This window comes from Fundulus heteroclitus, chromosome 23 (assembly GCF_011125445.2).
Source record: "Fundulus heteroclitus isolate FHET01 chromosome 23, MU-UCD_Fhet_4.1, whole genome shotgun sequence".
Classification (NCBI taxonomy): domain Eukaryota; kingdom Metazoa; phylum Chordata; class Actinopteri; order Cyprinodontiformes; family Fundulidae; genus Fundulus; species Fundulus heteroclitus.
Genome location: NC_046383.1, coordinates 24,192,526 through 24,206,357, shown reverse-complemented (window position 1 = coordinate 24,206,357; position 13,832 = coordinate 24,192,526). Strand labels below are relative to the sequence as shown.

At 41.0% G+C, this 13,832-nt stretch overlaps 1 protein-coding gene across 2 annotated transcripts in view; it reads left to right on the top strand.

Moving 5' to 3' along the window:
* The window catches only part of atrx (ATRX chromatin remodeler), a 48,029-nt gene that overhangs the window by 14,439 nt on the left and 19,758 nt on the right, over positions 1 to 13,832 (top strand). For both annotated transcript variants that reach the window (XM_036127692.1, XM_036127693.1), the window contains exons 15-29: positions 271 to 412; positions 502 to 611; positions 2,061 to 2,207; positions 2,303 to 2,480; positions 3,355 to 3,492; positions 3,791 to 3,966; positions 4,055 to 4,172; positions 4,969 to 5,099; positions 5,293 to 5,387; positions 7,348 to 7,484; positions 9,003 to 9,153; positions 9,258 to 9,358; positions 9,995 to 10,103; positions 10,197 to 10,374; positions 11,985 to 12,176. In XM_036127692.1, coding sequence (XP_035983585.1) covers positions 271 to 412; positions 502 to 611; positions 2,061 to 2,207; positions 2,303 to 2,480; positions 3,355 to 3,492; positions 3,791 to 3,966; positions 4,055 to 4,172; positions 4,969 to 5,099; positions 5,293 to 5,387; positions 7,348 to 7,484; positions 9,003 to 9,153; positions 9,258 to 9,358; positions 9,995 to 10,103; positions 10,197 to 10,374; positions 11,985 to 12,176 — 2,103 coding nt within the window. The remainder of the gene's footprint in view (positions 1 to 270; positions 413 to 501; positions 612 to 2,060; positions 2,208 to 2,302; positions 2,481 to 3,354; positions 3,493 to 3,790; positions 3,967 to 4,054; positions 4,173 to 4,968; positions 5,100 to 5,292; positions 5,388 to 7,347; positions 7,485 to 9,002; positions 9,154 to 9,257; positions 9,359 to 9,994; positions 10,104 to 10,196; positions 10,375 to 11,984; positions 12,177 to 13,832) is intronic.

The following is a 13,832-nucleotide window of genomic DNA, read 5'->3' as shown; positions in this document are numbered from 1 at the left end:
ATCAATTTTAGCTGATTGCTATGATCTAAAACAAAGCAAAATGCAAATGTTCTCATCTGTGCGATGGAGATATTAACCATTTGGCCTACGATAGTTGTGATCAGTTTTAGGACCATCAACTTAGGCTGCTAGCCGTATCAATACGCCTGATCAGCTGATTGAGTCTGATGGGACACAGTACCTAATGCCTGAGGGCTCTAATAGTTGGCCGTTAAAAATGACCTTTAAGATGCATGAAATACGTTCTGCCCCGCTCTCATCCGTCTGCAGGTTGTTGTTCTAAACGAAGCCTCCCAGGTGGCCTGCCCCATCACCACCAAGCTGGTCCTGGACGAGGACGAAGAGACCAAGGAGCCGCTGGTCCAGGTCCACAGGAACCTCGTCACCAAGCTCAAGCCTCACCAGGTCGACGGTGAGTGGCGGCAGCCGCGGCGAAATAAGGAGCGCTTCGGACCGAGCTGAAAGGATTCCCGCTGAGAGCGTCTCGTGTTTGGTTTGCAGGTGTTCAGTTCATGTGGGACTGCTGCTGCGAGTCGGTGAAGAAGGTTCAGAAGTCTGCGGGCTCGGGCTGCATCCTGGCTCATTGCATGGGTCTAGGGAAAACACTACAAGTAAGACGCCGCTCTTGGTACCGCTTTGTGATGTAGTCGGGATGTTTTCATTATATTAATGCTGCACAGATGGTAGAAGCCAGCATTATGGATAATGTCTAAATGTTTATTGTGTACCGGGATGTTTCCCGACCCCCAAAAACTGATCGATCTCTTTATACAGACAAAACTCTTTCCTAAAATGGCACGTTTGTGTCTTTATTTGGAAAAAGAGTTTAAATTAGGGCTGTAAAATCATCTAATTGCGATTTATTTATTTTTTTTCTTAATATTGTCATTTAATAAGATTTTTTTTTTCCCAGTTTAATTTATCATGTGTTTCAAAATGTATACAAACAACAAATCAATTTGTTTCCTCACCATGTGGATTAGTTTCTAAAAGACCCGCAGCATCTAAACCCAGAGCAGTAATGATTGCGTTCTGCCTACAATATATTTCAATCAAAATTGCAGTTTTGACTTTTCTCCACATTAACCACAAGCAACAAAAATGGCGTCTAAATAAAGACGTTTGTAAACAAGGACTATTTTAAATATGAACTTTTAATGTTTCTATTGATCAGAATATTATTCAACAGCTTTTAATTTAATTGGACATCAATCCTTGTTGAACATAAAGTCCAACCAACAAGGAAGTCTATGTATTAAACTGATTGACCTGTACTTAATGCTATGTATGATTATATAAACTCTAAAACAAGTAACAAAATTTGATTATCTCACTGCTGCAACTGTCTTCCCTTCCATGTGGAGGCAAACCCACTTTAAACATTTTACCAACACCTAATGGACGTGTCTGATTCACTAATTGTTACATAGCCAAAAATTGCTGACCTCTGCGATTTGGAAATTGCATTATTTTAAATCTCGATTATATTGAAAATGCGATTAATTGTTCAGCCCTAGTTTAAATGTTGTTGTTCCACCCATATTGCAACCAGTATGTGTGTACAGCTCTGCTAGTGAGACAAATGGAGAGATTGCACCCATATAATAGCATTGCTAGAACCGGTTTGTGCTGAGATGTTCTCTGAGGAGCCGGCGTGGGGGAAAACGGCCTTGACCGGTCTGTCAAAGCGACGGTTCGTGTCTGGCATGCTGCGTTCAGAAAGGCTTTTTAATGAGACCATAAATGACAAAAATACTGCAGTGGATCATCAGTTTTCCCAATAACAACTTATATGAGCGTCCAAACCGAACAGTGATTGGGTGGACTTTAAGGGGAGCAGCTTATGTCAGCAGCATATTTATCCAAAATAAACAGCTTTATTTCTGATTTATCAGTTCATCTTCTCTCGTCTGCTGCACAGAAACATCTCTAAATAATTTCTAGACTTACACTTTTCTTATAAGACTGCCACATATTTCCAACAGATGTGACAAAATACTGTGATGACTGCGATGTTGACTCCAAAGGCTCTTTCTAACAGTTTCCATCCCGGCCTCTAGGTGGTGACATTCCTCCACACGCTGCTGCTTTGTGAGAAGCTGGACTTCAGCACCGCTCTGGTGGTTTGTCCCCTCAACACGGTTCTCAACTGGCTCAACGAGTTTGAGAAATGGCAGGTTGGACTGAAGGATGAGGAGAGCTTGGAGGTAGGAAACGGTCCTGTTGGTATTTCCGCTCCGGCTGACGTCACCCTGGCAAAAAGTTTATGTTAGCGGATTTCTTTTATTTCTCTCCCCTCCAGGTAGTAGAGCTAGCCACAGTTAAGAGGCCGCAGGAGCGAGGATACGCTCTCCAGCAGTGGCAGGAGACGGGTGGCGTCATGATCATGGGCTACGAGATGTACAGAAATCTGACGCAGGGCCGAAACATCAAGAGCAAGAAGCTAAAAGAGACGTTTCAGAAAACCCTTGTGGATCCAGGTACGGTTGCTGTGAACCGTTAATAAAAATATCTCTGGTGGGTTTACTATGGGAACCTTTTATTTGGTGACATAAGGAGGAAGATTGATGGTCGGGATCCAAATGTGAAGAAATCTAAATCAGGTTCTCAATGAGGACAAATATCAACATAAACTAAGCAATTTAATTAAATTGCTTAGAAAGTATAGGCAGAGATGTCAACTTGTGCCTGAAAATACTCGACACCATAAGCTATTATGGCTTTTAACAGTAAAGCATGGAGAGCACATTAATTTTATAAGAAATGTTACACTAACATTGATCTAACTACTAAAATGCTTTCATGTCAACATAAATATCTTTCTTTACATAAAAAAACAACAGTTTAAAGCGACAGAAGGATGCAACATCAGAACTGCTGAGGTAGCGTTTACTGACAACAGGGGACGATTATAAACGCTTCCAGGAATCTACCCAGGGCCCTTAATCTGTAGAAATTACATTTTACTTCTCCCAAATTACTTTTTTTTTCCCATTTGGTTTTTTAAAACTTAATAAACAGATTGTTTAATCAGCAACAAGATCAGATCATGATGCTAATGTCAAAAAATATCAGCCACTTATAACAAATAACCTACATTTACTGAGATCACATTATTTTATGTTTTTGTGAAATCAACCAAAGTATTTTTTGCTTTTATAAGAATAATGGGAAACAAAAACCCTCTTTAGATGGTTAAAATAAAAACACATTTATCATTAATAAATGGTCTACAATAGCAATGTCCCAACTCGCCGTCGTTGTGAGGGATTTACTGTCACCTGGATTGTTGGAAAATCCAGATTTGTTGTTTGGGCGTGAAGCTGCTAAATCATATTTCTGTCGTCCCGTTAGGTCCAGACTTGGTGATCTGCGACGAGGGCCACATCCTGAAGAACGAGGCGTCTGCCGTCTCAAAAGCAATGAACTCCATCAGGACGAGGAGGAGGATCGTGCTGACTGGAACGCCTCTGCAGAACAACCTTATTGAATGTGAGACTCTTTTGGTTTCTTTGGATAAGTTTAGATTTTTTTATTTTTTTTTTAAAGGATTTTGCACGAGGGCTAAAAGCTAAAATCAGTCACAGCAAATGGTGGTTGAAACTGAACCTGTTGTTGCTAGAAGATTGTTGTTATAAAGGAGTTGTTCCCGACCACTGTCGCCACGTGCTTGCTCAGACGGCCCCGTCTCTACTAGGTCTCTGTTGAGATGTAGACCCCTCTGATTATATATTTCCAGATGTCTCATAAAATGTCTTGCAGTGGCATTTATTATGTCTCCTCTTCACAGACCACTGCATGGTAAACTTCATCAAGGAAAACCTGCTCGGGTCCGTCAAAGAGTTCAGAAACCGCTTCATTAACCCCATTCAGAACGGCCAGTGCGCCGACTCCACCCTGCACGACGTCCGGATCATGAAGAAGAGGGCCCACATCCTCTACGAGATGCTGGCCGGCTGCGTCCAGGTGAAAAAAAGAAGCTCTCCATCTGCTCCACGCTTCTACCTTTTTGCCTCTCCTAAAATAACCTTTTTTTTTTTTTTACCTCCTCCAGAGAAAAGACTACTCGGCGCTCACCAAGTTCCTGCCTCCCAAACACGAGTATGTGCTGTCGGTCAGAATGACCCCGCTCCAGTGTAAACTCTACAGACATTACCTGGAGCACTTCACAGGTGAGAGCCTTTTTGAACCGGAGCGGCTCCATCCTGCAGGGAGTCCTGTTTCTTATAAATCTTCTCTGCGCCTGATGTCACTAACTGGGAGAGGGGTTTCAGACAAACACAAAGCCCCACTGGACTCTCTCTTTCTCGTCATGCGTTGTTAAGTATTTTAGTGGACTTCCCTGTCAGAATGTGGCCCAGGACGTGTGTGTGTGGGTGTGTGTGTGTGTATTAGAGTTGAAGTGGCAGCTGGCACTGTGCCGCAGGCAGGTTTTAAGCCCAGTTTCCCACGTTTGGCTCTAATGAAGAGCTCTGGGAGAGAGGGGGAGGTGAGGCTGTGGGGCATAAAAAAAAAAAAAAAAAAAAAGAGAGAAACCTAGCTTAAGTAGGGGCCAGAGGTTTTACACTAAAACAAAAAACAGGAGAGCTCGGTATGTGTTTGGGGGCGGGGGTGGTATGCGCCCCGGCTCATTAGGGTGAGATGTCCACAGTGCTGATGTTGTGGCTGCGGGCTCTTCAGGCACATTTCAGCTGCTTTGTTGTGCTTCCTGAGGTCTCTGCCCGCCCTCCTGTGACATTAAACACTTTGAAAGATCCAAACTGGAAATTAATTATTGTTTTGATCGTTTTTAAGTGGGGTTAAAAAAAAAAAAAAGATGTAATATAGTTGTTGGCTGGGTTTACGTTCGGTCGGCCAGCGTGAGACGCTGAAACCTAAACGGTTTCTTTAATCATCTGCGCTCGCGAAGAGATGGAGAGGGTGCTGCACGGCAGGCGAACACACATCCATCTTCCTGCATGCGTACAGGTGTGGGGAACGCGATGGAAGGAGGCCGGGGCCGAGCAGGGACCAAACTCTTCCAGGACTTCCAGATGCTCAGCAGAATCTGGACCCATCCCTGGTGCCTTCAGCTGGACTACATCAGCAAAGAAAACAGGGTAGGAAAGACAAACATTACATTTTATTATAAAAACTAGCAACGCACGCGGGTACAGATCACACCTGACCCATCAAACCGCTCTGCTGCTGCAGAGTCGATGTGAAAGACGGTCATGTTCATCAGCAGGCAAGAAAGCTTCACACAAGTCTTATTTTTTAACTATTATTTTTATTATTATTATTTTGGTGCAGGGTTTCTTTGACGAAGACAGCATGGAGGAGTTTATCGCTTCGGAGACGGAAGAATCCTCAATGAGTATGACGTCGGAGGACGAGAAGATAAAAAAGTAAAGTCAGATTTTTTTATTTTATTTTTCAGTTTCTCACTTGGTTACAGGTGAGCTTGTTGCTCTCTCTTCCATTTCAGGTCATTTTGGGATTCTCCACAACACTTCTCATGACATTTCAGTACACTTGAGACAGAGACTTTGGTCCAAATCATCTTTTTCTGTTTTGCTGCTGTTTTTTTTAATTATTTTTTTTTCTTTTACATTAGTCGCATTTCCATCAACATTTTTTAATGCACATTTTGAAATCTTGCACTAGTAAAGGTTTATGGAAACAGCAAAATTTGAATTAACTCGCTGAATTTCGCCAAAAGAGGTGTTTACGCTCGCATGAGGTAGTTTTCGACTATTTCGAAAAACAAAAGAGGATATGGAAACAAATTTGTCGAATTAGTTCTGACGTAGCGAACGTTTACCTCACGTGAATGATCGGCTGTTTCCGCTGCCGGCAATATTCCTTTATGTTCCCATAACGCTTGAAAACATGGCTGGAAGCAACAAACAGGTACATGTGGACCGGCGAAGAGACTCCAGCATTTTTTAATTTGTCTCATTGCTGAGAAAAATAAAAGCAGCACATTCATTAAAAGCCCACTCCATTAATGGTCTGTGAGCCGTTCTAGCTAGCAACCTCTACTTCCTGTTTACAACAGGATGACATAACACTTTGCGTCGCCTGGTTAATTCGCTACAAACTAGTGGAAGCACGTCTGATTTGCATTTTCTTTTTTGCAGCATTTTAAAAGCTTGCTCAAAATTTGCGTCAGAATTGGACAGAAACATGGTTAAAGATGTGTTGTGTGGCCAAATTCTGGCCAGGCGTTGGACAGATGTTCTCAGATTTGACTCAAGAATACCGTGAAATACTGAGCAGTTCATGCTTGACTCAGTACTAAAGTCCAGAGTTAAAGCCCATATGATCACGACTCCTCCACCGTGCTTCGCAGATGTGTAATAGGTCGCGTCATATTTAATTTTTTTTTTCATGTGGAAAACCTCTGATTTGGTTTCATCCGTCCAAAGGCTATTGTTCCAGAGGTCTTGTGGTTCATCTAGATGTGGTCTTCTCAACCAGAGGCATGTTGCCAGATTCTGTTCAGAGGGAGGCAGCGTTCTTCCTTACTTTTCTAATCCTACTGTCACAAACTTTGACGTGCTAGCTGAAGCCCGCCCGGGGTGAATCAGCCGGGAGGTTGGACGATCATCATGCAGTCTGTCATTATCGAGAAGAATAAATGAGCATGATAAGAACAGTGATTTACCCTGATAACAAGCTTTTACCTGATGTTTGTGAACCCTAAAACCTTGCAGCAGGTTGGATTACGCTTGGTTGTTTCAAGTGTTTTGTGTTTTTTTTTTTTCTTCCTGTTTTTGGTTTGAAAGAGGATCAATAAATATATATTGATGTTTTGAGTTTGTGGCGATTTAACTGATTTTTTTATTTATTTTTTTTATTATTTTTATCCTTATTTTAATCTTCATTGCTAAAAATATCAAAAATTTAGTTCCATTTCGCCTTCGTACCAGGCTCACTGCAAAAATGGAACTAAAATAAGTCTCATGTTTTTAAAATTAGTGTATTTTTTCTTGATTTGAGCAGGTAAATAAGATGATCTGCCAATAGAATAAGATTTTTTGCACTTAAAATAGGAACAACTCATCTCCATCATCTTATTTCAAGTGCAGTATATCTAATTATCTTATTATAGGGGTCAAAATACTCTTTCCATTGGCAGATAACCTTATTTACCTGCTCAAATCTAGGAGAAAAACACTAATTTTAAGAACATTTTACTTATTTTTAGATCCGTTCTTGCAGTGCTGCAACTTCCCCCTTTAAATCCTGCGAAGGTAGATGGGGTGTTCTTATTTTTTTTACCACGGGATTTTTTATCCCATTGCCGTTTCATTATTATAATTATTTTAATTTTTGTCTATGCCGCTGCTCTGCCTCTGATAGAAAAAAGAAGCGAGGGAAGGGGAAGAACGACTCGGATGACGAGGACAGCGACGAGGTGGAGGTCATCAAGGAGTGGAACAGCAGCTCTCGCGGCAGAAACGGAGAAGGCAGAAGCCAGCCCGAGCCCGTCGAAGAAAGTAGGTTTCTTTTTGTTCCCGCTGTCCATCCCTGGTGTCAGATTAGACCTGGATTGTAACGAGATCTGTTGGCATGAGATCTGGCAATATCGCGGCGACATCTTTTCGCCGAGGCTTCTTTGAGAGGCGATATGGAAAGGTGCAGAAAGGGCATTTATGTTGCTACGCTTTGAACACTCCTGCAGAGGGAAAAAAATCAAAGAAATCAACTTTAAGCTTCTTTTTTTCTTTTTTTTTCTTTTTTAGGAGTGCCGGTAAAGAATTTGGTAAAGTCTGATTATAGTACCTGAAAGGTTTAAAATACACCAGGTTTGTGCCGGTTATTTTTGTCCTCATGGAGAGCATTTGGCGACAGAAATGCCAGGAAGGGGAAACAGTCTGTCGTTTAAGGCACCTCATCCACATCCCTGTTTTTAGACGTTTCCACATGTGGCTCAAGTGACATTTGCTAAAAAAAGAAAAAAAAAAGGAAGCACGCATGTTGTTTACAAGCAAATTGATGGTTGAATACAGAGGGAATAATGGCTGCACACTTTAAAAAGTACAGAAAATATAGAAATATAGGGTTTAACCTTGTAAGGCAAGGCAAATTTATTTATATAGCACAATTCAGTACAGAGACGATGCAAAGTGCTTTACATGATTAAAATATAGGAATAAAAGCAAGTAGGGATAGAATGTAGAAACAAAAAAAGAACATTAAAAACAGTAAAACTGTTTAACTTGAACATTCAAAGGCAATTTCAAACAAATGTGTTTTTAATCTTGATTTAAAGGAACTCAGGCTTTCAGCACTTTTACAGTTTTCTGGAAGTTTGTTCCAGATAAGTGGAGCATAGGAACTAAATGCTGCTTCTCCATGTTTGGTTCTGGTTCTAGGTCTGCAGAGTAGGCTGGAGCCAGAAGACCTGAGTGGTCTGGAGGATTGATACACTGATAACAAGTCTGTGATGTATTTAGGTGCTAAGCCATTTAGGGATTTATAGACTAACTGAAGTATTTTAAAGTCTATTCTCTGAGATAAAGGGAGCCAGTGTAAGGACTTTAGAACTGGGGTGATGTGCTCTACTTTCTTAGTCTTGGTGAGGACGCGTGCAGCAGCGTTCTGGATCAGCTGCAGCTGTCTGATCCACTTTTTAGGCAGACCTGTGAAAACACAGATGCAGTAATCTATTCGACTAAAAATAAACGCATGGATTAGTTTTTCCAGATCCTGCTGAGTCATTAGTCCTTTAATCCTGGAAATGTTCCTCAGGTGATAGAAAGCCGACCTTGTAATTGTCTTTAGATGCTTTTGAAGGTTTAGGTCTGAGTCCATCACTACACCCAGGTTTCGGGCCTTCGGGTAGTTGTCCTTTAGGAATGCACTTCCTCCACAGGTAGTTGAGCTTTCAGTTGTTGAACACAGGGAAGGTTTTACCTGCAGCAACATTCACTAAACTAAACTAGCGATGACCGAACCCCTCCAGGCTTCTGATGCGTTAAGACGTCGCTGATCTGTGTTTCTGCTCCAACCAGCCCGGGCCAACTCCGCCCCGGGGAGTCCCTGCTCCGCTGACTGGTACAAGGAGTTTGTCACCGAGGCAGACGCCGAAGTCCTGGAGCACTCAGGAAAGATTACGCTGCTCTTCGAGATCCTGCGCATGGCTGAGGAAGTAGAGGATAAAGTGTAAGGATGTCTGGGCTAACCTGAAAGCATTGGGTGGCTTTAGTCAGTCCCAGCATCTGTAGATGTTTTTGAAATTACAATGAAGTGGTTTTGTTTGTCCTCAGGTTGGTGTTCAGTCAGTCTCTCATCTCTCTTGACTTGATTGAAGATTTTCTAGAATACTCCTGCAGAGCTGAGGATGATGAAAAACCTTCTCCTTACAAAGGTAACTTCTAGTATTTTGCATTATCCAAATATTCAGCCTCCTTCTAACTGTCCCTGGGTTTAAAAACTGCTGAAATGTAAAAGATATTTCTTGACAGTGAGCGGCTACAGACCTAACCCCATTTCTGCTCTTTACAGTTTAAGGTTGTGTGTTTTATAAATCTAAAAATAAAGCGAGGATGCTGAAAGCGCTGCAGCTCGTATCCCGCTGCATGTCCGTATGCCCGAAGCCCTCGAACCTCCACAGACGCACGTTGCCGCTGTTGTTTTAAGATCATGTTTCTAATTAAACTCCAACAGCTGTTTTTGCTTTCGTTTTGAAAATGATTAGAGCTAGACTTTTTATTCCGCAAAAAAAAAAAAAAAAATGTTCGCTCAAGGGTTCGTAATGAAAAGATCAGAGTGCCGTAATTGAAAACATGCTTAAATGTTGGTTTTTAGGGCTGGTGGGAGGGAGTAGGCCATCTTCGAGACAAAACAGTGCATTTAGCCGACATGGCCGCCTCTCTGCCCCCTGATGAAACCCTGCGCTTCTTGTATTTATTTATATTGAGAAGGAGAAGACATAGTTGATGGCAGTTTTTAGATGGCGCTTGGTTACAAAAGGGTAATTTAATTTCTACTCGTTTTTGTCAAGGTGAAGGAAAATGGTACAGGAACATCGACTATTACCGCCTCGACGGCTCCACCAACGCTCCCACCAGGAAGAAGTGGGCCGAGGACTTTAACGACACCAGTAACACAAGGTGTGTGGTACTTTCTGGGTCTTGAAGAAACACTAAAATGAAAAAAAAAATGCCATGTTACTGTAGTGTCCTTTCTGCCTCTCTCTCACTCAGGGGTCGTCTGTTTCTAATATCAACGCGGGCTGGTTCTCTCGGCATCAACCTGGTAGGCGCCAACAGGGTCATCATCTTTGACGCTTCCTGGAACCCCTCGTTCGACATCCAGAGTATCTTCAGGGTGTATCGCTTCGGCCAGGTCAAACCTGTCTACGTCTACAGGTTCCTCGCCCAGGTGAGCTCTCAAGGCTTTCAAGTTGCTCATAATGCCAAGACATGACCCAGATGCCCATATGCCGTCTTTTCCTCCGTGTGTATGTTAGCCGTGCAGCTTTAAGGCTAAGAAGGAGTTCTAAAAGTCTTTTTAAATGTTTGACTGTCACAACTGAGTCGCTTATTTGGTCATAAAGAGTCTCATTAATCCAAGAGATGCTATCTAGGAAAGAATCAGCCTTCCCAAAGATGGCTTGTATCCATTTGTTTAGATAAATCTGATAGAAATGGGCACGGCAGAAAAACCTCAACCCATATACGAAGGCCTCAGCTCTCGACACGGTTGTCATTAACACGTCATTCCCTTTTGCTCTAAACCCATCTCATGTCTGGCAATTGTAAAAAAGAAATAAAATAAAAAGCCACTAGAGCACAACATGTTAAAAAAAATCTCTAAAAATACAGAAAATTGCATTTTTTAAATGCATTAACTAAGGCTGCACGTTCAGGAAAACATGGGATATCTAATAATATTGGCAAAAGGACTTCTGATGAATGCACAAAAAGTAAAAAAAAAAAAAAAAAAAAAAGTAGGAATAACTTTGCTGGTGAAGATTCTCAGTCATCCAGGTCATGATCATTCCAAAAAAAGTAAAAAACAAAACAACTGGACTTGTTTTTTGTAGTTGAAGACGTTTCGCTTCCTCTCCAGGAAGCTTTTTCAATTCAAAAAGTCTGGAGTAATGTGGAGTAACAAGCTTTATACCATTGCCAAACAAATCACCTTAACTCTCACCCTCATTCGGGTGAGCAAAACTTTATTCATGTAAAACCAAGACAATAACAACCCTAACGACTCCCTGTTACAGAGGAGTGGACCGGTTTCGGTTCAATCTGCTGGTTTAATGACTTCAACAACCGTCCATTACTAAGGGGGGGACCTGTTTTGATTGAATTTGCATGTTATCTAAGCCATTACAAAGCCTTTGTTTGGTATGAATAACTTTGGATTTATAGATGAATAGTCTGTCCACCTACTTTTTTTATTTTTTATTTTTTTATTTTTATTTAATACGTCCACCCCCAAAACAAGGTTTTAATAGAAACACTTGACTCATTTATAGTTCACCATCTTCTTAACTCTTAAACTTAAACTTGCAGCAATAAACTAGAAGTATCACCAAATATATTACTTAAATATATTGGATTAAATCATTAGTTATAAATAATAATCTTTACACTTTTACAATTGCAATCCAAGCGGTTCTTTGCGGTATGTCCGAAGGCAACACTGCACTGTCGCAGAATTAAACAGTCTCCCTCCGTGTTTTGGAATCTGATAGCAGACCACTTTGGACCAGCAGATTGAGAAATGATACAGTTAACCCACATTCCTCACAAAACTTAGACTGTGCTGCTTTAAGGACAAATTATGAGGAAATTACAAGCTGTTTGAGATGTTTTTGAAGTACTGGAACAGGATTATGGGAAATAATATTTTAACAGTAGGTATGAAAGGCCCGATTCTGTCTCTCTTGGTGTAAAAAAAAAAAAAAAAAAAAAAAAAGAAAAGTCCTTTAGCATGTAATCTCATCCTATATTCTTGTTTCTCCTGTTTTATTCTTCTTTCAGGGCACAATGGAGGAGAAAATTTATGAGCGGCAGGTAACCAAGCAGTCTCTGTCTTACCGAGTTGTGGATCAGCAGCAGATCGAGAGACACTTCACGATGAACGAGCTGGCTGAGCTCTACACGTTTGAGCCGGACATGCTGGACGATCCTTCTGAGAAGAAGAGCAAGAGAGCTACGCCGATGCTACCAAAGGTTAGCGTGCCTCCTCTTGAATCAACCCAGACTTCACGTTGTCCTCCCGACCGCTCCGTGAATCAAATAACTGCATTAAAGTTTATTTTTTACCACGTGGAACTAGATTTCAAGGTTGTTGTTTTTTTCTTTTTTAGTTCAAACCTGCAGCAAAGGCATGTTGCCTCTTTTGAAGTCAAGAGCTTAAGTTATAAACTGTTATTTAAACTCTGCCAGCTTGTGTCGTAATCAAGCTTTCTGGAAAGTTTCTGCTCTTTTTTTTGGTTTCGTTTTATACCCCTGCGCTCGTCTCTTCTCGTTGCAGCGCAGGTGCTGTGTCACTATTTAGGACTCCTGTGGTTTAATAGGAACACACAAACCTTACATGGACCATTCAGCCCAGCACAGCTGCATAGATCTGTCTGTTTACTGTTATTTACTAAATAGTCTTCTCATTGCAGCACGGCTGCTTCCCTCCTATAAACTCTGTCCTCTCTTTCTTTTTTTCCTTTTTCTTTTTTTGATGTTTTTTTTTTTTTTTATTCATTCCTTGAGGTCTTTGCCTTCTGTTGGTCCTTGACTGGCTTCCATCTATTTCCACCCGTTACCTCTGCATTCTCTGGTTTATTCAGGTCTGTTTCTGAAGTGGTTTCACCTCTGAAACCTGTAAACAGAATGGATTAAACAAACACTCCATATCCAGCTTGCGGCTTTTTAAATGGACTGTAAAACTGCCTTTCAGTCTTTTATGGGGAAATTTGTTTTTCATTTAGATGATCAAAATATTTCTGTCCTTTTTCCGCTTCTTCTGAGGAACCGTATCCATGTCGTCTACTGTCTTCACAACACTTTAGACCATATTTGAACGTGCAGTAGTTGTTGCCGGGGAACTGTAGGTCATCAGTTTTATTCTTTTTAAATAGGCAAATTTGGACTAAAGGTTGTTCCACATCAAAGCTTCTCCATCAATGTGTCCTCACATCCAGAACGGTTCACCAGCTGCTTCTCAGTTATACCTTTATCCAGGAAGGTAGAGTTGCAACAGCGGAGGGTTTACTTCAGCCTCCCCTTTCCCCCTCAGGTCTGACATAACGAAATGCAGAGCATTCACAGTCGCAGGAAGCCTAAATTTCTGTTTTGGAAGTTGATTTCTTAAGGATTACCATTGACTAGTTTCTCACCAGCACCAGATGTTTTAGATTCAGTTTCCAACAGCTGGTGAAACAAGGAGCTAATAAGAGTCTAGTTTTAGCTCTAAAATCAGTTCATTGTAAGTTGTACTTGAGCATTTTCACTGTTTTTTACTTCTTTTATTTTTATTGGGATCAGGGGTACCTTTCACATTTAAATTGTTACGGTACCAATACCAACGCTACTCAACGGTACCTGTTTACTTTTGTGTGCGTTTGTGTTAATAAATGTTAAATATCAATATTTTTTATTTTAACATTTATTTCTCAATATTAGGGCTGGGCAACGATTAAAATATTTAATCGCGATTAATCGCATAATTTGCCTGATCAATCATGATTAATCGCATTGTATTTACAAACTCCAAGAATGAATTCAAAAGTAGTGTAAAGAGCACTTTTATTTTAATGTTCTGCTGCCATATGAACAAAAGTGTTGTAACATTTGTAGCACTTATCAGTAACACATATTTAGTGTAAAGCTCAA